Consider the following 26,025-nt stretch of genomic DNA (forward strand, 5'->3'; position numbering starts at 1 on the left):
CCAGGACCTGACAATTAGCAATAAGGCTTCATAAATCACAAGCAAGCAAAAGACCTACTTTACATGTACCTGCCTCAAGAAGCCCAGACACGACCCACTGTGCCAATATTCTTATTTAAATTATTATAAAATGAATATCTGCAAATTATGTTAAAAGATGCAAATACACCCTAAAAGAGGAGGTTCACTGATCCTTGTGTATATCTTTCAGAACCCAAAATTTCAGAGCTGAATACACAATAGTTTCTCAGTGTTATTGACAGAAACTTTGGAGAGCCACTCTTTGACTCACTGAGTGACTGACTCACTCTATGAATCCTTATGCTCATGTTTGTCCACCGATACAACTAAACCCAGGCTAACTGTAGAAAAGATCAAAAGTGAAATATTTATAGAATATTGTGCTGTAAGTCCAACATAGCACAACTGTCCCAAGTAAGAGCAAAAACACTCAAAGCCCCTTTCACACCGGGGCTGCTTCCAGTTGCGTCATGCGTCGTCATGACGACGCCGCATGGAAGCAACTCAGTGCCAAGACGATGCATCTCGACGCCACAACAGCTCGAGGGGCGCAAAGGACGAAGCAAATGGGACGCCAAAAATTAAACATGTTTAATTTTTTTTTTTGCGTCCTTCACTCGACGCAGAAATTAAGTGATTTCAGCGCAAGTCAGAGCAACAGGACGGTACTCAGCGTGACTGGAAGCCACACACTCACAAGACGACATTACCCGATGCCAATTTATGATTCCTGCTGTGTTCTATTGTTCCCGAAGTATAAATCACGTAGGATTGTTTTTATACCGTGTACACAATGCAGGAAAAAACACACTCAAAAAAAGAGCACAGAAAAAAAATGTTGATTGCAGCAGCTGCTCCTCTTTGCTCCTGCTCCTTTGTGAGAGAAGGCTCTCACAAAAGTGTTTAAATAAAATCCATAAGTCCTGCTCACAGACTGATTGCCAGAGACAGGACGTCCACATCCAGTATAACTCCAGACATCTCAACATTTACTCACGGACGGTTGGTTCACGCACACACACATCTCGCGGTCAAAGGAGGAAAGATAAAATATAACAGAACTCAGAGTGCAGCCCTGCAGCCCTGCACAAGAACAAATATAAACTAGAAGAGAAATCAGAGTGCACAGTCTGTCTGCAGCCAAACTGTGCACTTTGATTCCTCTGTGCAAAGAAACTGCAGGCTGCATCCTCACCTCCTCTCTGCCCCCTGCTGCGCACACCTGAGGCCGCAACAGGAAACAACTCGAAGCAGCCCCAGTGTGAAAGGGGCTTAAGGGAACTCCCGAACAGTGTACAGGAGGAGGACATCCCCTTTGCATCTGGTTGCACAGAGACCATAACATGCTGAGTCTCATACCATGACACTCTTTAAGCAGATCTTTAATCTGTGCTTTGTTGTCATGCAGCTGTCTGGTCAGTTGCTTCAGCCCTTCCAGTCTGATCAGAGGTAAAGAGTCACAGGATGTCACTGAGAGGAAGTGGGCTATCTCCTGCAAACGAAGAAGAAAAAATAAACTAACACGGAAGACATGGTTCATGCACTGAAATGCAGGACTGTAGATGTCCATCTGGAGATCCAGAATATGAAAACTAGCAATGCAGAGGATACAGCAAAAACAACCCCTGTGAAAAATTACACTCAAAATGCTGCAATTTTTTTTTGGGTGTCCCTTGCGTCAGTCCATCTGCATGTGCTCAACGTAATTTCTGTCCTATTACTGCCAGGGTCTTCAAATTCACAGGGAACATTCTTGGGACACAGACCTTGGACAACTTCAAAGATGGCTAACCTTGACCTATTTTAAGTTTTAAGACCTATTTCTGTTTCCTATTGTTATGTTCATGGCCAACAGCATGAATCATGCAAATCCATTTTTTGGGGGGGTGGAGGGGCTGTCAAGATTCTGGGAAGGACACATGACAGCCAATCAGAGTAGAGAGGCACTGTGACGTCACTGGCTGATCTGTCTCTGACTGCTAATCCAACATGCCGGAATCCACTCCACTCAGAAACGGCTGTGTTTCTGTGTAAATCTAACGTGTTTCATATGCAAAAAGTAGTGAGAAATAAACACTTGTATTTTATTTTATTAAAAAAGAGCTGGATTGGTTGGTCCCATTGAGATTGAGATCTCTTTTGTCAGGAAGACGTGGACAATTATAAAGTTTCCAATTCTCTTAAGCTATATGTCTTTAGATGGAAAGACGTACAGGAAACCGGAGCACCCAGAGGAAACCCACGCAAATACGGGCACAACATGCAAACTCCACACAGAAGGCCACAGGTGGGAATCGAACCCATGACCTTCTTGCTGTGAGTTGTTAAGCACTTGAACACTGCCATCTACTGGATGAGAGTGTGAATACCAATTGCCACACATTCGCTATAAGAGCTTAAAGAGAATTTTCAGTTTTCAAATTGCTGTTTATTTTTTTTAACAAATAAAAAAATGACATTGATAAATACAGATTTATTCGTAAAAACCAACACACACGTTAGAGTAACGTGTGTGTTGGTTTTTACATATATATAAACCGACCAACCACTGAGGTCAGGAAGGTCATTTTCCCATAATGCCTTTAGGCATGTGTGTCTGTAAATGCTCAAACCTTCAAAGTTGGTTACTTTAGAACTAAAATATTTCGCTGATATTTTCACTTTGTATAAATGACAGAGGTGATGTTAATTTCGATAACTTGTCCAGAATTAGTTTGTTTAAATTTTTAACCATAAGTCAAAACTGCCTTGCTGCGCATGTCTCCTGTGACACATCTGCAAGACTTTATGATAAATGGACAGCATTTATATAGCACTTTTCCATCTGCATCAGATACTCAAAGTGCTTTAGAAATAATGCCTCACATTCACCCTGATGTGAGGGTGCTGCTATACAAGGTACTCATTACACACCAGGAGCAACGAGGGGATTAAGGACCTTGGCTGTGAAAATAAAAGATCTTTTTTCCCTCTCGCTCCTTTTCCCCTCTCTGGTCACCAGGTCTCTTTTGCTGAGAGAAGTATGATCTTAGACAGATGTGCTGGCTTGTTGTTTGTGATTGCCTTTGTATTTAATCAGAAGTATCAGTAGCTGCCAGTGTACTGGAGTCAATACTAAAAGTTATCTGTTTAAGATGTTAGCTGTAACCTCTGCAAATTTTTTTAGGAGTTTAGCTTTAGAAAAGTTAACTTTTCAGTTAGCGGATTAAAGGTTATGGAAGCTAACTTTTTGGTTAGCTGTGCCCACCACTGGTCACAACTAGAAGGACACACAGTGTAAAACTTGGCCAGTGCCCAACATTCCCCCATCTTACACTAATGTAAAATTCTATTACAGTTTTTTACCCCTTCATACGGCTCAGCTCCAATATGCAATGTTTTGACTTTCGACAAAAACCTTACCTTTTCACCAAACCTTTGGGGGAAAATAGATTAGTCGATTAAAGCTTAATCTCACAGGAAATAAATGCTACAATCGTTTGTAATCCACATCAGACCCAGGTCGCTGATCTACCTGTAGCGGAAAGCTGTGCCAACCTTCAACGTCCTAAGTTTGCATTAAACAGAGGTCATGAAATTTCTTCAAAAGGAGAAACTTAACACAGCAAGGCCTGGTATATCTCCAGGTGTCAAAGGGAGACCCTCCGAGCCAACACAGGATGGCTCGGTGTCATAAACCCCCACCCTTTCCAGGATTTAAGACTTCCCAAAGTGCATTCCTCACAGAGCTACAAATTCCCTTATCAGCCCGAAACCAGATGTGCTAATTTCTTTCTCATCTAAAAACACAGACACGAGAAAAACATACATTCTCCCCAAAAGTCCTAGAAATATATTTTTACAACAAAATTCAAGTAAAAACATCTCACTGAAGAATTGCCATCAACTTGTGGATCACAGTCCAGTTTTTCTGATCAAAATCGACCCAATATTGACCAAGTTCACATTCACATTTTCTGATGAAATCCAAAACCCAGTCCCTTCAAGTCTATGGAACAAGACTGACCCCTGTTGGATGAATTGGGGAAGGGCATGTGACCAACTTGAGCAGTGTTAAATTGTAACCATGTTTTAAAAAGTGCATTGTATTGTTGTAACAGAAAAAAGAAAAGAAAAAAGAAACAACATGTGACCATTTAACCTTACATGTGAGATTTATATATATCTGGTATTTTGTACTTGGATTATAGACTGTATGAAGTTTATCAAGTGTGTTTCTCATATAATTTTGTTGTGTGGTATCTCCAGGGAAAACCTTGTTTACTAGAGTTTTGCAGTACAGGACTTGCTTGGTTTTAAATCCGGAATCTAAGAGTGGACAGTGATTTATATATAAAACCAGACAAAGAAACAGAAAAACTACAGTACCCAGAATTCTTGGGGGTGGAGCTTTTAACCCTTTAAAAGCCTGCGCCCCCGAGAAATCTCTCTTTCACCTGACTCTTCTCTTCTGCTCGGCTCTTCTCTCTTATCTTGGGTCCTGAGACGCTCGCCTCGCCGTCCAGATTTTATGACCCTTTGTCTGCCACCATGTGGCTTAAACCTATTTCTTGTTTGTGCGTGCCAACAAGAAATTACTTTTTTCTTTCTTTCCTACAAATAACTGTGCGTTTAACTTCCTTTGACGATTTTTCAAATTAAAACCTTTTTCTTCTTAAACCTCAAATTCCTCTCATGAACATTTTTCTCATAAAGTCAACTATTTTTGTATTGAGTTCTTGATTTGACCCAGCTTCGAAAAGACGACGACAAAAGACAAATTTTTTATTTTTTGATAGAGAATAAAGACACTCAACCTTTATTCTGACGAGGCCAGACTACATGCGCTGCAGAGATAAAAACATCCAGGTCAGCTGAGACATCAACAGCGATTTAAACTCCTGCCGCAACTCACAGCATAACAGAAAGCGTCCGTGGTAACCAACGAAACTGGGCGGGTTGACCCGCAGAGTCTCTTTGTCAAGGTCCCTGAAGCAGTTGTGGGATGGACGGGTCATCGACTGAAAAGGAGACTATTCCACCACCTGACCTACAGAGACTGATCTGCACAGCGCCTCCAAAGTAAGACCGGGCTACAGTGTCAGATAAAAAAAACAAAAAAAAAAACAGAGTGGCTTTATTTAACTCTATCCGACAGTACTAATCTTCTCTCACGTTAATAAATACCAAACTAAATTCCCTGCTGATAAGGACAAAGTTCACTCCTAAACTCCCGCTACTAAACCAAATTATCTGAACGCCATATAATCATTGCTCATTGAATTTCATCATCATCAAATTGCTTACTGTGATATGTCCTGTTATTTAACTCCTGCCTGAGTTAAATAAATATCTTAAAATGTGTAAAGTTGTCTGATTTGTATGGTTTTACAGAGGGTGTCGGATCTGACCTGCAGAAAACACGACTGACAGATTGGGACTGAGTAATTAAATTGAGACTAATTAATTAATGAATTTTTAAATTAAAGTACCTATGCTTCAAATAGATGGTGCCCTTCTTCGAAGTAAAATTACCCACAAGTGATAATTTCAAATATCCTAAAACACATATTATATTCTTCCTGATCCTGCTACATACCCAATAAACTTTGTAAAAGTTAGTTAAGTGTTGATTTTAGAGTGATCAAACAAACCGACAGGGAAGGAAGGAAGCACATATAATAATAATATAATACATTCCAATTCTAAGGTAGAACTCTACGAGTGTATACTAAGGTATATCTGTGCAATATGTGTATATATGTGCAATTTGGATTACCTGCCATAGTGAAAAGGTCCGGTTGTTGTATTTGATCATATGTTGTGCAGATCGCAGTTCTCTAAATTCAAGCTGATCAGGGAATGGTTCCAGCCGACAAATGGCATCCTTCAAATTCTGCTGATTCTCTATCACAAGAAACTGCAGCAGACTGAACACCTACAGCGGGAAGAAGGAAGTAAGATGTGTCAGAAACAACAGAACAAATTATAAAAGTTTAATAAGTCAAAGAAAACTGAAATTTGTTTAAAAACATAATACCGCGAGAACTGCTTTCTTCCACCTGCAAAACATAGCGAAGATTCGTCCCATCCTGTCTATTGCTTGATGCTGAGACCCTGATTCATGTGTTTATCTCCGAGATTGGACTACTGTGTAGCACGATGGCCTCGAATATATACCTGATTAAATAAAATATATTAATCCTCTCTCAACCGCAAAAACCCACTGGATGCAGAGACTGCATTTCCACCTCAGTGGAGAAATTCCTGTCATCTGGAGATCTTCAGATAAGTTTTAGAGACATCACCCCATGGTCTAACACTGCCTTCCAGAGAAAAACAAGGTTGTAATTCGTGAACTACATGACATGATAATGGCTTAACGTCAGAATCTGAGCTTCTCCAGCACAGGAGAACCCAAAACTTTTATGGTCAAGATAAGACAGGACCTCTCCTCATCCGGGGGGGGGGGGGGGGGGGGGGAGAACCTTCCTCCATGATAACACGTGGCCATAAATCGTTGATTCTTCACAACTAACTTTTATCTTGAGTAAAACAAAGAAAAGACCTTTGGTTTGAAATAAGAATTTACATCAGTATGTCTCTCATTCCATTTATTGATGTGCTCATGTTAACTGATGTGTGTGTGTGCGCGCATGACCTTTCTGCAGTATCTAAAATGCTGATGTTGAAGTACTGTTTATCCAAAGGATGTGTTTAAATGTCTCGTAATAATAGGTGTCCATTTGAGTGTCTTAGAACAAATAGTATTTCAAATTAATTAATGTGTTTAAATAGTTTAATCATTTCTGCCTGCTCTAAGACATGAAGGGTCTGTGAGATCACACACCCTAAATGGGCGGAATTTGGTGACGTAAGTCCCCCTTTAAAAGTTAGAACAGAGTCTTCTCTCTCTCCTCTGCTCTGTCCTATGCTTTTCCTCTGCTCCCGCTCTCTCTTCCTCTTCTCTCTTCTTTGCAAACACTTAATTCTATTTTGGGCCAAGAGCCATTGCTAAGCTAAGCTACCATGTGGCATTTATTCATTCATTCATTCTTTACCTTTGGGACAAACTCAAAGTTTAACCTGACACTTTTAAGGTGCATCAAGCTTTTGAATTTTTAAGAGAGCTTCCAAGCTGAGCTTTTCAAATTAAGAGCAAATTTACAGAAAAAGCAACTTTTCCTTTTTCATTCAATGTTCAACGCTCTTATTAAAGTTTTACTTTTTCTAAAGTCACAAAGACTTTAATTTGGCTCCAACCATTTTTGAAAGCTACTAAGAACCCTTTTCCAACAAACACCTTCCACCTCTGGGTCACTGCACGCTGACACGAAGCTGATGCCAAACCTGACTGCAGCAGTTACGGCAAAACCAGCCGACACAAGCCCTGGGATCACATCGGGGACACCTTTGAGTGAACCCCTCTGACCCAGGTGAGCTCACGCTGCCCGATATCGACGACGGACGGACGGAACCAGCCCTCCAACAGCAGCTAATCGACCCAGTCCAGGCTCCATGAAGGAGGTTTGTTGTTAATGGGTACAGGTGGCTCCTCATCTTTTTATTTAAAGACATTCTTGTAATATTCCATTTCATAATTGGCTTCAAAATTCATCACTAAATTTCAATCAGATTAATTTAAAGTTTTAAGCTTCACCTCTTTCTTCCAATGTCTTATGAGTGAGTAAGAAAATTGTTTTCCTGAATGAACGTATTTTTCATCACTGTCTATAAAATGCCAGTCAAATGTTCATTTCTTGTATAAAATCTGCTGTGGTTTATTTTGGGTACAGACGGAAACTCTTGGTCAACCGTACTGAAGAATTCATGATTTTCAGATCAGAGATTGATTAAACCAAAGAGACTAATTAATTAATTTGAGACTGATAAATTAATGTTTAAATTATGGTACTTATGCCATATAAAAAAGAATAAGTGGTGCCCCATTAATGCTTAAATAATAAGTATTAAACCCTAAATCAATTATTTTGGTGACCCGTTATTTTGGGGCCTAATCCAGTCTAATTCAATTTGGGGGTTTAATTACTTATTCACTACAACTAAATGCTACATATCAAGGGTCCCCGTAGTGAGGCCTGAATATATGTAGCGCAAAGTGTCTCCACTCAAATCACCAATAATCACTACTTTCTACATTTTATCGGTGCTCCGTGAGCGAGATTCAGTAAATTACATTTATTCCAATAAATTTTATTAAAAGTTACAGTTTTATTGGTGCCTCCGTGTGAGGTTTAACCCATATTCATTACATAATATTGGTGCCCCCCCAGGGAGGCATTAATATTCACTACATTTTTATTGGTGCCCGCGTGTGAGGCTTTATTATTAATATTCACTACATTATTATTGGTGCCCCGTGTGGAGGCTCTAAAATTGCTACAACTGCAATGTTCTATTTTCTTGTTTACCGCAGTCCAGTATTAGGGGTCTCCAATTGGTTCAAAATGCTGCTGCCAAACTTGACAGGAAGCAGAAAGTTTCACCACATTACACCCATTTTGGCAGCTCTTGACTGGCTTCCTGTCCATGTGAGATCAGATTTTAAGGTTTTGCTACGAGCCTATAAAATTGTTCACGGACTGGCACCTTCCTACTTAGCTGACCTAATTAAACCCTACGTACCGGCCCGGGCTTTGCGTTCTCAGGGTGAAGGACTACTTTGTGTCCCAAGGGTGAATAAAAAGTGTGCGGGTCATAGAGCTTTCTCTTATCATGCCCCCTGTTCTGTGGAATGATCTCCCTGCTTCAATGAAACAGTCAGATTCTGTAGAGACTTTCAAATCCAGACTTAAGACGCACTTATTTTCCCTTTCGTATGGCTAGCATACTGACATAGTATGTTACTATACTTTTTACTCTTTTAAATTAATTTTATTAGGAAACGGAGCGGGCCGCGGCCTCACCTTGATCTATAGTCTCGGTCTTTTAGTGAAGATTAGGGCTAGTGGCCGGCGATAACCTTAGTACTTCTTCTGTTTTTCTTGTGGCTTAATGCTGACAAATTATACTGTATTTGTTGTCTTTCTGATGCCTAATTCTGTTTTCTCTCTCTGTATGAAGTGCAGCTCCATCCAGAGATGGGTGTGGTGTCTGTTTCTGTAACCCTCCTGTTCTGTGCACTGGCAAAATTTCCTGTATATTCGTTTCATAAATTGTTTTGTCAATTGTGTTGGGAGCATGGCCCAAGCAGGTCACCCCTGCGAGTCTGGTCTGCTTCAGGTTTCTTCCTCAAACCGTCAGAGGGAGTTTTTCCTTACCACTGTTGCCTGTGTGCTTGCTCTAAGGGTTGGTAAGGTTAGACCTTACTTGTGTGAAGCACCTTGAAGCAACTTTGTTGTGATTTGGCGCTATATAAATGAAAATAAGTTGAAATTGAAATGACCTCTTCCATACAAATGATGAAATTGTTTAAAAACTTTTAGAGGTTTAGATTATACTACACATTGCAGGGGTGGTGACCAAGTGGTTCGTGCACTTGTTTTCAGGACGGAAGGTTCCCAGTTCAAACCCCACCCCTGCCACATTTCTCCATGTAATGTGGAGTTGTGTCAGGAAGGGCATCCGGTGTAAAACTTGTGCCAAAATCAACATGCATGTCCACCTTAGATCTGCTGTGGCAACCTCAAGTGAAAACAAGGGAGCAGCCAAAGGGACTTGGTCCACATCCAATCCAAAAATAGTAACCAAAGTGAATTTACAGATCTGACAGCAATGGTATTACTTCAGGCCAAGATCAGCGTGATGTAGTAATATCATGATTTCATACACGCCTGACTATTTTTTGTCTGCATTTTCCATACAAACATACATACATGTTTTCTATAAGAATGCAGAATAAAAGTTTAAACTGTATGTACCATGTTGTGGTGTCACCAAGCAAAAATAGGAGCAGCCAAAAGAAACTTCATTTGCATTTTGTAGATGAAAGCTTTCACGTATAAATTATAAATAAAAATAATAAAAACAATAATGAACTTTGAAAAAATGAAATTGAACGTCATCTGTTCTGCACTCGCAATTCAATACAGATGAAGTTATTGCAAATATTTTTCAGTTTTGCTCCTGCCCATCTCTGATTTTCAGGACAGTTCTGGTCGATGACTAGTCCCTTCGTTCAAAGTTAAATACAATGCAAAATAAAAATACAATTTCCCATTTTCACAAAAGCTCAAAACACACAGCAGGGACTTACATCAAACCAGAGCATTTTGTAAAGAAACAACTCAATATCTTATAAGATCAAAGTGTTTTGTGGGATGATTGGCAATTAAGGTCACATTTCAAGGAACTTCTTTTCAGAGTTTATCACTGACAGGCTCAGACAAGCGGTGGATCTTTGCAACAGCTTGCAGTTAAATTGTCGTACAGAGCATGCATATTGCTCATTAGCAACAAACTCTATACTACTTGTCCAAGAATCCTTAAATCTAAGTACAGTGGGGCCAAAAAGTATTTAGTCAGCCCCTGATTGTGCACGTTCTCCTAGTTAGAAAGATGAGAGAGGTCTGTAATTTTCAACACAGGTACACTTCAATTATGAGAGACAAAATGAGAAGAAAAAAAAAAAATCCAGAAAATCACATTGTAGGATTTTTAAAGGATTTATTTGTAAATTATGGTGGAAAATAAGTATTTGGTCACCCACAAACAAGCAAAATCTCTGGCTCTCACAGACCTGTAACTTCTTCTTTAAGAATCCTCTGTCCTCCACCTGTTACCTGTATTAATGGCATCTGTTGGAACTCGTTATCTGTATAAAAGACACCTATCCACAGCCTCAAACAGTCAGACTCCAAACTCAACCATAGCCAAGACCAAAATTGTAGAAAATTGTAGATGTGCACCAGGCTGGGAAGAGTGAATCTACAATAGTCAAGCAGGTTGGTGTGAATAAATCAACTATGGGAGCAATTGTAAAAAAATGGAAGACATACAAGACCACTGATAATCTCCCTCAATCTGGGGCTCCGCGCAAGATGTCATCCTGTGGGGTCAAAATGATCATGAGAACGGTGAACAAAAATCCCAGAACTACACAGAAGGACCTGATGAATGACCTGCAGAGAGATGGGACCAAAGTAAGAAAGGCTACACACTACGCAGAGAGGGACTCAAATCCTGCAGTGCCAGGCGTGTCCCCCTGCTTAAGCCAGCAGGTGTCCAGGCCCGTCTGAAGTTTGCCAGAGAGCATATGGATGATCCAGAAGAGGACTGGGAGAATATCATGTGGTCAGATGAAACAAAAATAGAACATTTTGGTAAAAACTCAACTCATCGTGTTTGGAGGAAGAAGAATGCTGAGTTGCATCCCAAGAACACCATATCTACTGTGAAGCACGGGGGTGGAAACATCATGCTTTGGGGCTGTTTTTCGTGCAAAGGGGACAGGCCGACTGATCCGTATTAAAGGAAGAATGAACGTGGCCATGTATCATGAGATTTTAAGCCAAAACCTCCTTCCATCAGTGAGAGCAGTTGAAAGTCCATGTTGCCCAGTGACAGCCCCAAAACATCATTACTCTAGAGGAGATCTGCATGGAGGAATGGGCCAAAATACCAGCTACAGTGTGTGCAAACCTGGTGAAGACTTACAGGAAATGTTTGACCTCTGTCATTGCCAACAAAGATTATGTTACAAAGTATTGAGTTGAATTTTTGTTATTGACCAAATACTTATTTTCCACCATAATTTACAAATAAATTCTTTAAAAATCCTACAATGTGATTTCCTGGATTTTTTTCTCATTTTGTCACTCATAATTGAAGTGTACATATGATGAAAATTACAGACCTCTCTCATCTTTTTAAGTAGGAGAACTTGCACAATCAGGGACTGACTAAATACGTTTTTACCCCACTGTAAATTACATTATATCAGACAGACATGATGATGCTCAAACAATACATCATAAAGGGTGATTACAAAGACACGACAACAGAACCTGCAGCGTTCCGAGTCTGTCCATGATTATATTTAAACTTAAAAAAAGCTTGTTAATATGATCATTAAATTGGTTAACACTAGGATAACACTGGTGCTTTTCAAAGAAAAACAAATTACCTCGAGTTTTTTTGTCTGTCCATTTGTACTATCACTATTACCTGATGGGAGATGATTGGCCGGATTGGTACTTGAGCTATGAGAGTGCCAGTGATGACCTGGAGGTGGCAGTCCAGAGCGTCATCACAGAACTGTAAGGCCACCTGACAGACTGTGATCAAAAGGTCACAGCACAAAGAGAGGCTTCGGTTAGAAACCTCATCACAGTGAAGTGGTCTGTGGAAACAAAAGAGAAGAAAAAAAAACTAACATACAAGACTCTTTTTGTGTATGTTGTACAACCCCAATTCCAGTGAAGTTGGGATGTTATGTGAAATGTAAATAAAACAGAATACAATGATTTGCAAATCCTCTTGAACCTATATTGAACTGAACACACCACAAACACAAAATATTTAATGTTCAAACTCGTAAACTTTATTGTTTTTGTGCAAATATTTGCTCATTTTGAAATGGATGCCTGTAACACGTTTCAAAAAAGCTAGGACAGTGGTATGTTTACCACTGTGTTACATCACCTTTCCTTCTAACAACATGGCAACATGGGAGCCTCTAAACAACTCTCAAATGACCTGATTGTTCAACATCATGGTTTAGGGGAAGAATACAAAAAGCTATCTCAGAGATTTCAGCTGTCAGTTTCCACTGTAAGGAACATAGTGAGGAAAAGGAAGACCACAGACACTGTACTAGTTCAGGCCCAAAGTGGCAGGCCAAGAAATATCTCAGATAAGCTGAAGCAAAAGATGGTGAGAACAGTCACAGTCAACTCACAGACCTGCTCCAAAGACCTACAACATGATCTCGCTGCAGATAGTGTCTCTGTGCATTGTTCAACTATACAGCGCACTCTGCACAAGGAGATGCTGGATGAGAGAGTAATGCAGAGGAAGCCTTTTCTGCATACACGCCACAAACAGTCACCTGAGGTATGTTAAAGCACGTTTGGATAAGCCAGTTTCATTTTGGAATAAGGTGCTGTGAAACTAAAATTGAGTTATTTGGACATAACAAGGGACGGTATGAATGGCTGAAAAAGAACACAGCATTCCATGAAAAAACACTTGCTACTAGGGCTGAAACGATTAGTCGAGTAACTCGAATAACTAGATTACAAAAACTGTTTGAGGCAAATTCTGTGCCTCAAAGCTTCGTTTTACACTGTAGTACATATGCCTGGCCTGTGTGTGGCGCTGTAACGTCCCTAGAAAAAAACAGAAGACTAGAGCATGCGCTAATCCATTTAGCACAAAAGCTACCACTTTCCAAAGCGAGACAGAGTAAATTAAAGCCTTTTAGGAGAAAGATGGTCCATGCTGATCATCTGAAATAGCTTACTGCACATTTAAAGTGAAGCAGTGTGTTTGTCTGTTTTTTAAAAAAAACACAGTTTCATCCGCTGACTGTTCTCCGCCGGGAGTGACTATTCACGCGGCGGCCATCTGTTGTTTGCCCGTGTGAGGGGGTCAGCAGTCCCCTCACACAGAGCGAGTCACAGCTCCGTCCTCAGGCACACTGACAAACACTCCCTGAAAGAAGTCCACTCTTTCGTCTGTGTTTTGTTCAGACTCACACTGAGTGTTTCGCTTTTTAGGCAACAGCAAAAATAATAATTAAAAAAAAAAAACAGCTTGCATGTTCAACCTCCAGCTGAAATGCACCTGCTGAACCGTACAGAAAGGGATAATTAAAAAAAAAAAAAAATCATGCAGGCACCAGTCCACCAACCTTAAAAATGGTTAAATTTTACAAGTTGGGGAAAACAAAAATCAGAAAGCCATATCCCATCATCATTTCAGCAAAATGTCAAGACTTTGACCCAACTTTGGCTGAGCTCCTGACACCAGGAAAGATCCAAAACTTGTCAAGATGTGAAAAATAATTACCCAGGAAAACAGAAAAGGATACATTAAATTTGACAATCTGCATAATGGCACAGCAACATTGTGCCATTGCTTAGGGAGAGCCCTGGACTGTTGATGTTCTTAAAAAATGCAAAAGTACTTTTTATCCGATTACTCGATTAATCGCCAGAATAATCAATAGAATAATCTTTAGAATACTCTATTATTAAAATAACTGACAGCTGCAGCCCCTCTTGCTACCTACAGTAAAATTTGGAGGTGGTTCCATCATGCTGTGGGGCTGTGTGGCCAGTGCAGGTACAGGGAAGCTTGTTAAAGTTGAGGGTCACATGGATTCCAGTCAATATCAGTGACAAAGTTGAAGTTGCGCCAGGGCTGGCTCTTTCAACAAGACAACAACCCTAAACACTGCTCAAAATCTACTTAGGCATTCACGCAGAGGAACATGTTCTGGAATGGCCATGTCAGTCCCCAGACCTGAATATTATTGAAAATCTGTAGTGTGATTTTAAGCGGGCTGTCCATGCTCAGAAACCAACAAGCCTGAGATGTTTTGTAAAGAGGAATGGTCCAAAAGACCTTCAACCATAATCCAGACCTCACTGGAAGCTATAGGAAGCATTTTGAGGGTGTTATTCCTGCAAAAGGAGGATCTACTAAATAATGATGTATTTTTCCTGTTGGGGTGCCCAAATTTATGCACCTGCCTAATTTTGTTTAAGGAATAATTGCACACTTTCTGTAAATCCTATTGTCACTTGCCACTTGACCTGATTTTGCCACCTAATGCTACAGAATGACAGAATTTGGGCCCACTTGTCTTTGCTTCATTTAGTTCAGCCACACTGGATTGTTATCAATGCAGCTTGTTTAAAGTGCATATCACTAGTAAATAAAATGTCAAATGAGTTGACTATCCTAAATAAATAAAGAATTATGAAAATATTGAGAAATTAAGTCATAAACATGAGGAATTTAGCATGATTTCACCTGCTGCTGACAAATGCTCAGAAACGCCAAGCTGTCAGGAATGTGGACTTTGATGACATCATGTACGGTAACGGGCTTTCGAATCAATGCTGGGTGAAATTAATGCCTCACTTCACTGTAAACTAAATCTACCTTCAGGTATAAAGAAAGTTACCTTGACCTTGAGATAGATGATTAAGAGACTGAAAAGGAAACTTCATCTTTACCAACAAAGCTATCACCTCCCACCTATCTTGGATTCCAGAGAACTGTTAGGGCACAACTAAAGCTGCCTCAGGAGTGGGGCACAGGTCTGGCTGCAGAGACGTGTCTGTGTCGGGAGGGGCGGGCCCTATGTGTGACAGGCCAATCACAGAGGGTGAAGACAATCAGTTACCCAATGAGGATTCTCCTTCAGCGTGAGCACGGATATTGACAAGTTTTACTCGTATCATGCTCGTACTCGTCAAAAATGCGATACTCGTCTGAAGTGAGTATCCAGCTCAACCCTACTGTTTACTGCACTCTTTCAGGTCTGACAGTGTGATCAAACAGGTTCCATATATGATATGAGGGAACTGATTCCTGTTCCTTAATGTTGCATCTGGTAAAGTTTCTGCTTATAAGGAGTAAAACAAATCCTCTGCCTCTAGCACAGGGGTGGGCAACTTGTTCCAGAAAGGGCCAAAAGGGTGTAGGTCAGGGCTATTCAACTATATTTTTCCGGGGGCCAAATTTGACAGAATACTATGATCTGTGGGCCGGACATTCTCGTGACCTGTACTATTACTCTCGGATGTACAATTGAGACAAATGCTACTGCATTTCTTTTTCCCTTTTTATTTAACAGAACATCAAAAGTGTGGGAAAGTGCAGCAGCCTGTCATTAAGATCACATGTGAAAATGTCAATTTTTTTTTTTTTATAAAAGCAGTCAGCTTTTCAACCACATCAGCCACTGTTTTATCCCTCCCCTGAAGACTCAGATTAAGACCATTCAAATGATGCATGATATCACTTAAAAGCACATTTCTGAGTCAAATTTCTCATCCAGCATTTTTGTCAGAAATGTTTCAGTCTTCTTGTGCTTGCATTCTCATATTAAGGTGATAATTTCCTCCCTCAGTTCACAGACCACCTGACGTTGTGTAAAAGTAGGTCAGAGTGCTCAGCTGACATATCAGCAAGTAGTCTGTAAAACAACCTGTGCTGAAGATTGGATGTTGCTCTGATAAAGTTCACTGCAGCAATCACAGAGTCTGTGGTACTTTTCAACTCACCACTCAGCTGAGAGCAGAGGACACTCTGGTGAACGAGTCAGTGGAAAGACTGTAGTTTTGGTGCAACAGCAGACAGTTGTGCAGACGGTCCTTTGAACTTTCCTGCCATCGAGGGAGCTCCATCTGTAACCAGCAGGTTAATACGCTCCAGGTCCAGTCCATTGTCTTTAAAAAAGCAATAAGCTTTTGGAAAATTATTTCCCCTGTTGTTTGTCCTTCCAGTGGAATTAGGCCCAACAGATCCTCCTTGAAACAATCACCATTAAAAAACCGCAGATACAAACAGTTGACTCATCCACAGCCAGCGACATGAATTCAGCTTTCTTCAACTGACTTAGAAGTCTCAAAAATGTCTGTGACTAAAACATCCAGTCGTCTTGCAGCTGTTGTATCTGACAGAGGGATTGACTTGATTGAAGACACTACCTGCTGTTTTACCTTGTGCGCTACCAGCTCGTCGATGGCAGCTAATATGCATTCTTTCACTGATTTGGAGTCAGTGAATGGCATTTTCTTTTTCGCAAGAACCCGAAACACGCAGGGATGCTGCTGTTGTCTTCTGTTGCAGATTGCAGCTACGGGAGAAGATTGCAGTGCTTCGTCTGTAGTTCATGTTAATTCCTTTTATTTTTATTTGATGAGCATCAGAACCCGGTGGATATTCATTGTCAAAACGGGAGTGAGTTGTAATGAAGTGCCTTTGCAAGATATATTCCTTATTCACCTCGCAACAGTCACAACACAGCAGGCACACAGGATTGCCTTCGGCATTTTCTATGTGCACATATTCATCAGTCCAGTCATTATTATATCTTCTATTTTCGTTGTCAACTTTACGTCTATTCTCCTTTGAATGCGCCCTGTTGTTGTCTTCTTCTTCGTTCGAGTTTACTGGTGGTTTGCAAACCGATACGGTACATTACCGCCACCAACTGTTCAAGTGCCCGCAATGCCTTCACATGAGGTGGGGCTGTTTGGAAACAGTGCTGACGTGCCGTAAAGAATTCAACGTGCCCGAAAGCGCCACAAAGTGTCATAAAATGCAGAAAATTGGCGAATGCGCTTTGTAGCGGCTTTTGATCGTGTATTTATTAATATTTATGGGTAAATGGGCCGCAGGCCAGTCCAAACTTATTAAAAGGCCGGTTCTGGCCCACGGGCCGCCAGTTGAGTTTCAAGTGTCTTTATTATCCCCAAGGGGGCAATTTGGTTTGGAGCAGCAGCAAAAATGCACACCAATTCACACATCCAGTAAAACAATAACACAAAAAATAGACAATTAAAAAGATGAACAACAATTACAGTTATAAAGACTGGTTTAAAACACCAACTGCAACCGGAATAAAAGAATTTTTAAATCTGTTGTTTCTACACTTGGGTACAGTGAACCTGCGGCCGGATGGCAGCAGTATGAACTCAGCCCACAGAGGATGGCTGGGGTCTGAGGAGATCTGTCTCCCCCTTTTCAAAAGATGTGTCCTGTACACATCCTGCAGGTCATTAAAAGTGCATCCTGCAATTTTGCCACAGGTGTGCATGATGCTTTGCAGGTGCTTTTTATTCTTCACAGAAAGAGCACCAAACCAACATATAAAAGAAAATGTTAAAATAGACTCAAAACATGAATAAAACATTCTCATAAAAGTCTTCTCAACATTAAAATTCCGCAGTTTCTAATAAAAGTGCATGCACTGATGGGCCTTGGAACAGAGGGCATCAACTTGAGCCTCAAAAGTAAGTTTGTCATCAATAATTGTTACCAAATATTTGTACTGGTGCACCACTTCCACCGGCTCTGAGCCAAAGAGCACAGGACAGAGGGGAGGAGGAGATCTCCTAAGGTCAATATGCATCTCCTTTGTTTTTGAGGAGTTTATCCTTAAAAAGGAGGCCTCACACCACTCAATAAAATCAGACACCACAGGACCATGCTCAGTGACCGGGCCCTTCAAAAGAGAGACAATCACAGTGTCATCCGCAAATTTCAAGATATATCAGCCGTCGTGCTGACTTCTGCACTCATCAGTGTACAGGACAAAGAGAAGAGGCAAAAGGACACACCCTTGAGGTGATCCTGTGGAGGACAAGAGGACATCTGACAGAACATTGTTGACCCTAACACGCTGTGGTCTGTCTGTGAGAAAGTCTGTCAGCCTGCAGACAAGGTTGTGTCCTATATTATAGCTGGACAGTTTGCGCCAAAATGTGTGGCCGAATACAGTTAAATGCAGATGAAAAATCAACAAAGATCATTCGAGCAAAAGAGTTAGGGCTCTCCAGATGAGAGGAAATAAAATGAAGCAACGTTCCCAAGGCATCGGCAACCCCTCTGCCAGACCTATAAGCAAATTGTAGACAGTCTAGCCTATCCACCACCTGGCTCAAAAGTTCAGACTGGACAATTTTTTCAAAGCTTTTCATAACTATAGATGTCAGAGCTACAGGCCTGTAGTCGTTATTCGACTTTGCCAGTTTGTTCTTTGGTACAGGAACAATAACTGACTCCTTCCAAATTTTTGGCACACACTGATGGTAAAGAGATTGTTGAAAAATAAAGGAGAAGATCTCAGATAATTGTTCAACACAATTTTTTAGGATGCGTCCACTTATACCATCTGGACCAGCGCTTGTCAGTTGAATAGCCATGGTGTAGGTTTTCTTTGCAGCCACTGATTCCACCAGGTGATTTCACTGATTAACTGATTCCATCTGTTCAAAGTGATATTCATCAGTGAAATCACCTGGTGGAATCAGTGGCTGCAAAGAAAACCTGCACCCTCTTGGCCCTTTCTGGAACAAGTTGCCCACCCCTGCTCTAGCAGAATCAGAAGAAGAAGAATACCATCGTACCATACTGAATTTCAGCTTCTTATTTTGTATTAAATTTTGGGTATAATTTGTTTGCATCATGCTGAATCACATTGATCGCACCAAATCACATCACAATGCATTGTGAGGAATTGAATCGCCATCAAATACGAGGTCTCTTAGATAATAAACCGACCCTTTTATTTTTTTTTTTAAACTATATGGATTTGAATGACATGCGATTACACCAATCATGCTTGAACCCTCGTGCGCATGCGTGAGTTTTTTCACGCGTGTCGGTGACGTCATTTCCCTGTGGGCAGGCCTTGAGTGAGATGTGGTCCCGCCCTCTCGGCTGAATTCCTTTGTTTCACACGCTGCTCGAGACGGCGCGCGTTGCTTTATCAAAATTTTTTCTGGACCTGTGAGGAATATCCGAGTGGACACTATTCGAGAAATTAAGATGGTTTTCTGTGAAAAGTTTAACGGCTGATGAGAGATTATGGGGTGTTTCTGTCGGTGTAAGGACTTCCCACGGAGCGGGACGTCCTGCAGCGCTTCCAGGCGCTGTCGTCGGCCTGATTCGAGCTTAAAACATCCTAATTTATGGCTTAATTCACCCAGGACATCGTGAGAGAACAGAGAAGATTCAGAAGAGGCCGGCATGAGGAATTTATGCGGACATTCCACTGTTTAAGGACATTTTTTTAATGAAAGACGTACGCGCAAATTCGCCGAGTCGTTTCCGTGACGACTCGGCAAATCTGTGTGCGCCGCGACAGGAAAAACACCTCCGTGTTGAAAACCATTTGTAGAATTCAGGCGGCTTTTAATGGCTTTCAACAAGTGAGTAACTGAGAAATTGTTTAACAGCTTGGGCATGTTCCAACTTGCCCGTTAAGATTTCCAACGGAGGTGTTTTTCCTGCCGCGACCCCCCGCGGTCGGGTCCAGCCCGACATGCGACTCTGCCCGCACGTTCTTTCATTACAAAATGACCGTTAATGGAATGTCCGAATAAACTCCTCATGCCGACTTCTTCTGAAAGTTCTCTGTTCTCTGACGACTTACTGCATCAACAGAGCCTGAAATGTGGAAGTTTTCAACTTGAAACGGCGAGACGCTGCCGCCTCGAAGCACAGATCGCCGCCAGGCGCCGTGGACCGTCCTTAAAGCGACACTACCAGACCAAAATCTCTCATCAGCCGTTAAAATTTTTACCGAAAACCAGCTGAATTTATTGAATGGTGTCCACTCAGTTGTGCCTTACAGTTTTGAAAATTTTTTTATCAAACAAAGCAACAGTCTCTGAGCCATTCCTAAACAATGAAAAAAATCGACGAGCGGGTGGACGACTCCTCACTCAAAGACTGCCCACAGGCGAATGACGTAACCGACAGGCGTGAAAAAACTCTCGCATGCCCACGAGGGTTCAAGCATGTCTGATGTAATCACACGTGATTCAAATCCATATGGTTTTTGAAAAAATAATAAGGTCGGATACTTTTCTAATAGACCTCGTACATATCAAATCACATCAAATCGGGAACAGGGGTGAATCGTATCGCAGCGTATCGTCGGTATCGTCGTGTATTGCTATATGTATCGTATCGCTGGTAGTGTATCGAGATGCATATCGAATCACTGTCAGTGATAGGATTCACATGCCTAATATACACACATACAGTTGTCTCAGAATATAGATTAATATGTGAGTATAGGTACAAACCTGCTGTTGATATAGTGAATAAGTGTGTAGATGACATCTCGAAGCACAAAAGCCCAGGCTCCTCCCAAACCGTCCTTCACCTCTCTGAGCAGCAAGCTGACAAAAAGATGATACATGAGGAGGATACGATGACATTCATAGCCATTGGTTGTCTCTGCTGCCCTCTCACACAAAGCCAGAAGAATCCTCTGGATAGAAATCTACAGTCATCAATAAAAAACAGAAAATGACAACTCGTTAAAGGGACATAAATAAACATATATAACAGTAAAAACAAGCTGGGTTGTCTTTAGATGACATACCTTTAAGTCATTTCTGATCATTTAGCCATTAAACAAGCAAACAAATATAGGTGGTGTACTGAACAGGTGCTAGTCAGTGACAAGAAAGATGCACTGAAAGCATGCTCTGGATCGAACAAACACCGAAACAAGGTTGATAGATACAGTATCTAATGATACAGTGAGGAAAAAAAAAGACCCAAGGCAAAAAGAGGCATCTTACCGGGGTTTTTGACAGAATGGCAACCACTGACTTATGGTTGGCACTGTGGCACTTGGTGAGATAGTCCAGAGTGGCTTTGATGACACTGGAGCTAAAGTAAGGTGGGTTTGGTACAGGATCCAGTTCTCTGAGGTAGGTGAGCAAACAACAAACAGCTATTGGGTCGTGCAGCTTCTCTTTTTCTTTGATATTTACATAGATGTGGGAGGGGAAATGATATTCATTCGAAGAGTTACACCTGGATGCTGTCACCATAATGATTAAATGAAAAAATTACAGTGTAAACAACAAACAACTAAACCAAAGGAAAATAGAGGCAAGGTTGAGAAACATCAGGCCCCGATGGTATCTGTATGCACTGGAATTCCAGATATTAGGATCAAAGGTTTGCAACTTCAGTGGGAAAAAAGTTCCCATTTTCTGGGCTTCTTTGCAACTGGTACCTGAAGCATTCTGCAAACTTTGTCTCCACTCTATAACTGATGCAGCACTGCAGCAGATTTGAATAATACCGTTTTTGACCACACTTCTTTTCTTGTGCTGAAAAGTACTGTAGCTACACTCAGAAAAATAACTGAGGGATAAAATGACTATTACCCTAAAAATTTTTTCAGGTCTTTGTCCCCTTCATCACCACTTCCTTCGTACAGTGTCAACAGCAGCTCCACCACAATGTCTGCTAGATTACTGTGGATCAGGCTGTCAATTTGCTGTGGACAAAACCAAACGTATGAAAGCATCAATGTTAATTAAAGTAAATCTGCTAGTTAGTTACACATAGATGAGCTCAACGTCTGTTAGCGTTTGTCCTGGAGGTATGGGTTTTACTGCGATTGAGATTAAGCTGCTGAATTAACCTTTATTTCTGACAGCAATGCTTTAGGAAAGCAGCAGAGTCATCTGCAGCAGCTCTGACAACACCGGTTAGTTTTCCCATTTAAAACCTAATTCACAGTTTTTGGGCTCTTGTGCATGACAGTGCATTGGGAGTTTCCAATGCGCACATAATACACAACAAGAGTGCTGAGGGAATAATATCCCCTGCTGGCAAATGCTGCTTTGGTACAAGTGCTTGCTAAATTGAGATCACATTTCAAGGAATTGTACCAATTTTCTTGATCATTTTTCTTGACTGATATTACAATATGTATATTATCAACCTATAACAAGGATTTGTACCACGTTACATGCAATCCCTAATAAAAATTGTTTATAAAGGCCCATAACACTGGTTAAAAAAAAAGAGAGCCCAACTGGAACAATATGAAAATATAAATATAAAAAATATGCATAGTATCAATACATAAGGATCTGTACCAAGTTACATGAAATACCTCCTAAAACAGAGAGTTGATTTCTGTCTGTCCATCCCCTTTTTGGGATGGACAGACAGACAGAAATCGCCATGACATAATCCCTCTTCGAGCATTCAACCAGTAGAGGATAATAATGTGTAGCAGCTGGTAGGTCTGTTATTACTCCTGTATAGTACCACATTACATGCAAAAACTGAAAGTACTGATATGTGATTGGAATACATTGTGAAACTGCATAAAATGGAAACTCTATCCATAAAGTTAGATACAATCTAATTAAATACAATTACACTTACCTGTTTACCTAGACAGTTGGTATCTTTAAGCACATCATACACCCTGTGGGCCGTTTCTCTCTGCTGTGCCACTTGTGGATCCTGAGCAGGCAAAGCAAAGTATGGCAGGATGTTGACCATAATCTTGGGGAAACAGTCTGCCAACAACTCTCTCCAGTCTTTCTCGAGACACCTGCCAATAGACTTCACTTGCTCAAAGTCATCCAGAAAGACCAGGTGGGGAATCAGCACCTGGTAGGAACAGCTTCAACAGGAAACAAAACAACCAATTTTATGAATTCTTGCTGAAATTCTGATTAATTTCGATTAATTCGAGTTGGGCGATGAAGTGAAACCAAAAATATAGTTTTATTTTCTCACTTATAGAAATCTTTCACTGTGTCATGGTTTAGGAGGGTGTAGGGGAAAGATCCAAGAGTGTAGCGATCATCAGACTGTCTCTCTGCCAGCCACTGAGTTACCAAATAGTACAGGTGAAAATTTAAAAATGTTTTCACATTCTTGTAGCCCAGCACTCTGGATACACTACACAACACCTGAAAAGAAAAAGAAAAAAGAAAACAATAAAACATATTTTCCAGAGTATGTCATACCAGAGTATAAATTTTGCCTGCCAAAAAGTGCCTCTTGGAGAGATGGTGTGGGATATATATATATATATATATATTCCAACCACCAAAAAAATTACAGAATATTACTGGACTATAGATTCCTACAGATTAAAAGGTGCTATGAAACAATCACCTTTTTGATGAGCTGCTCCTCTATATTGTTCTCTTTGTAGGACTGGAAGAGAGCAAACAGGGCCTGTTTTTCACAGACTTGGCTACAACACAACACCATGGACAAACTCTTCAACAGGGTGCATTTGCGATTAAATGTCTCGTCTTGCTGGTCTGGAGAGCTGCTTTTCTGTGTATAATCAGGAATAAATTAATGCAGACCTACACAGAGAACATAATCACAATGGGCATGTGTTTTTGATATGTGGTAACACAGAATGATCATACTCTGAGCCTCATTCCCTCTTCAGCCTTCAGGTAAACAGCCTTAAATGCTGCCTGCTGGTGCTTAAGTGGCAACATTTTTCTCTTATCTGGATTCTCTGCTCTGACCTCCAAAAACAACCTGGATACAGAAAAGGCAACAGATCAACATCTGTCACCAACTTCCTGAACAGAATGCAGTTTTCTGTCATTTTTGATCAAATTTAAATTTACAATTTTTCTAAAAGTATATGAAATTTTACTAATGTTTTGTGGACATAAATCAGCTTCCAGCTGAAGCTTACCTCTCCAGTGACATGGCTACGAGCATACGGACTTGGTGATGGGTATCTGCTAGGTGAGAGGACAGGATGGAAGACACTGGGTGTTGTTCGTCCTTCAGGGTTAGATGTGCCCACTTACAACATGGGTCCGCCTGGCACAGAGGAGCCATGTCAAAAACACAACTTGTACTAAATAAATAAATATTTTCTAAAATGGAAATGCATATAAATAATTCAACTGAAATTAAACAGCTCATTGCAAAAATAAATAGACTGCATTTATATAGCAATTTTCCATGTGCATCAGAAGCACAAAGTGCTTTACAATTATGCCTCGCATTCACCCAGTCACACAAACACACTCACACACTGATGTCAGGGTGCTGCCATGCAAGGCGCTCACTATATACCAGGAGCAACTGGGGATGAAAAAGCTTGCCCAAGGGCACCTTAGTGATTTTCCAGTCTAGCTGGGTTTTGACCAGAGGATCCTCTGGTCTGAAACTCAATGCTTAAGCACTAAACCATCACCTACCATAAAGTAAATAAGACATTAAGGCTTTAATCACTTATATGTTACAGAAGATGGAGCAAGGTCCTAAATCAACAAGTTGCTGTCAGTTTGCAGTTGAACAAGTCTGCACCCTCACGTGAGTGAGTGAGTGAGTGAGTGAGTGAGTGAGTGAGTGAGTGAGTGAGTGAGTGAGTGAGTGAGTGAGTGAGTGATGCAGCATAAAAGCTAACTTACTATCTAGATACAAGTGGTAGTGCTAGGTGTTGTAACAGAAGTATTTTGGCAGGAAAAAAAAACCCTATTTAAAAATATAAAGCAGCTTTTCCCCTCAAACTAACCTCCAGTCATTAAAGAAGAAAGTCTTCCCTGTTGAATAAGATATGAACTTATACTGTGAGTGAGACAGAAAAATTCAGTCTGAAACTGTACTATTTCCTAACAGCAGGTCAGAGCTCCTCTGTGAAGCTTACCTCTAGCAGGGCAACTAGACATTGCACTAAAGCCGCTCGCACAGTCACCATGCATTTCCCAGTTTGGCCCAAGACACTGAAAAACATCACAACAGCAAAGAAAGTGTCAGAAACTAAACCCCACAATAAATAGCCACAATAGGACATCATTTATTCATACATGAAAATGATCAGAACTCTCAAGTTTCAAAGTCATGCGTATCTGTTGCCACCATAGAACAGATCTGCCACTTGATCATTCTGTGTCACAACACACTGTGCTTTTCCTCTCAAACAGTCTACACTGATGATTGTAGTACTGTATGTGTTTGAGGGGGGAACTAACCAGAACCCAGACAGCACTTGCAGCAGGGTTCCATGTACATGTCTCAGTTCCTCCGGTGTGTGTCGGGTTCTTCCCAGGGTTCTTATGGACGGCAATGAAGAATGCAGCACAGCAGCGCAAATCTCTTGGTCCTGACGGTACTGAAAACACAGGTCTCTGTAAATACAACACAAAAGATTATTAACCACAAAAATCTATGAGTAAAACAACATAACCGACTATCATTTTATATTTTTGGAAATGATGAAACAAAAATGTACATCTTACAAGGAAGGGCATGAAATTAAAATTCTATGTAATTCTTAAAGTATTTCACACTTGTCAGAATAAAGTACTCATCATGCTCCAACATTTTACAAAATAAATAAAAAAAAAACTTTTTAGTTGCACAAGATTACTTACGATAGAGGTCGAAGCAGCGAATCAAACTCTTCTGGAGAAAGTGAGTCATCAGATGGTAGCTTCCGTAACAGGACAAGATACTGAAAGAGAAAAAGACATTATGAACATGCAGCACCTAATAGCATTGAGAAGTATTTGCCTCTCAAAGACATCTTTCTAAGCTTCATATCACAATGTGATATATCTATCAATG

General features: G+C 40.7%; 1 protein-coding gene across 3 annotated transcripts in view; it reads right to left on the reverse strand.

Moving 5' to 3' along the window:
* atm (ATM serine/threonine kinase) overlaps positions 1–26,025 on the reverse strand; it is a 132,250-nt gene that overhangs the window by 66,700 nt on the left and 39,525 nt on the right. For all 3 annotated transcript variants that reach the window (XM_034168086.1, XM_034168084.1, XM_034168085.1), the window contains exons 19-32: positions 25,833–25,912; positions 25,431–25,586; positions 25,106–25,181; positions 24,143–24,273; positions 23,862–23,979; positions 23,596–23,763; positions 23,212–23,387; positions 22,852–23,095; positions 21,837–21,949; positions 21,240–21,366; positions 20,736–20,935; positions 12,127–12,301; positions 5,780–5,938; positions 1,381–1,513 (exon numbers count right to left, since the gene is read on the reverse strand). In XM_034168086.1, coding sequence (XP_034023977.1) covers positions 1,381–1,513; positions 5,780–5,938; positions 12,127–12,301; positions 20,736–20,935; positions 21,240–21,366; positions 21,837–21,949; positions 22,852–23,095; positions 23,212–23,387; positions 23,596–23,763; positions 23,862–23,979; positions 24,143–24,273; positions 25,106–25,181; positions 25,431–25,586; positions 25,833–25,912 — 2,056 coding nt within the window. The remainder of the gene's footprint in view (positions 1–1,380; positions 1,514–5,779; positions 5,939–12,126; positions 12,302–20,735; positions 20,936–21,239; positions 21,367–21,836; positions 21,950–22,851; positions 23,096–23,211; positions 23,388–23,595; positions 23,764–23,861; positions 23,980–24,142; positions 24,274–25,105; positions 25,182–25,430; positions 25,587–25,832; positions 25,913–26,025) is intronic.

This window comes from Thalassophryne amazonica, chromosome 4, assembly GCF_902500255.1.
Source record: "Thalassophryne amazonica chromosome 4, fThaAma1.1, whole genome shotgun sequence".
Lineage (NCBI taxonomy): Eukaryota > Metazoa > Chordata > Actinopteri > Batrachoidiformes > Batrachoididae > Thalassophryne > Thalassophryne amazonica.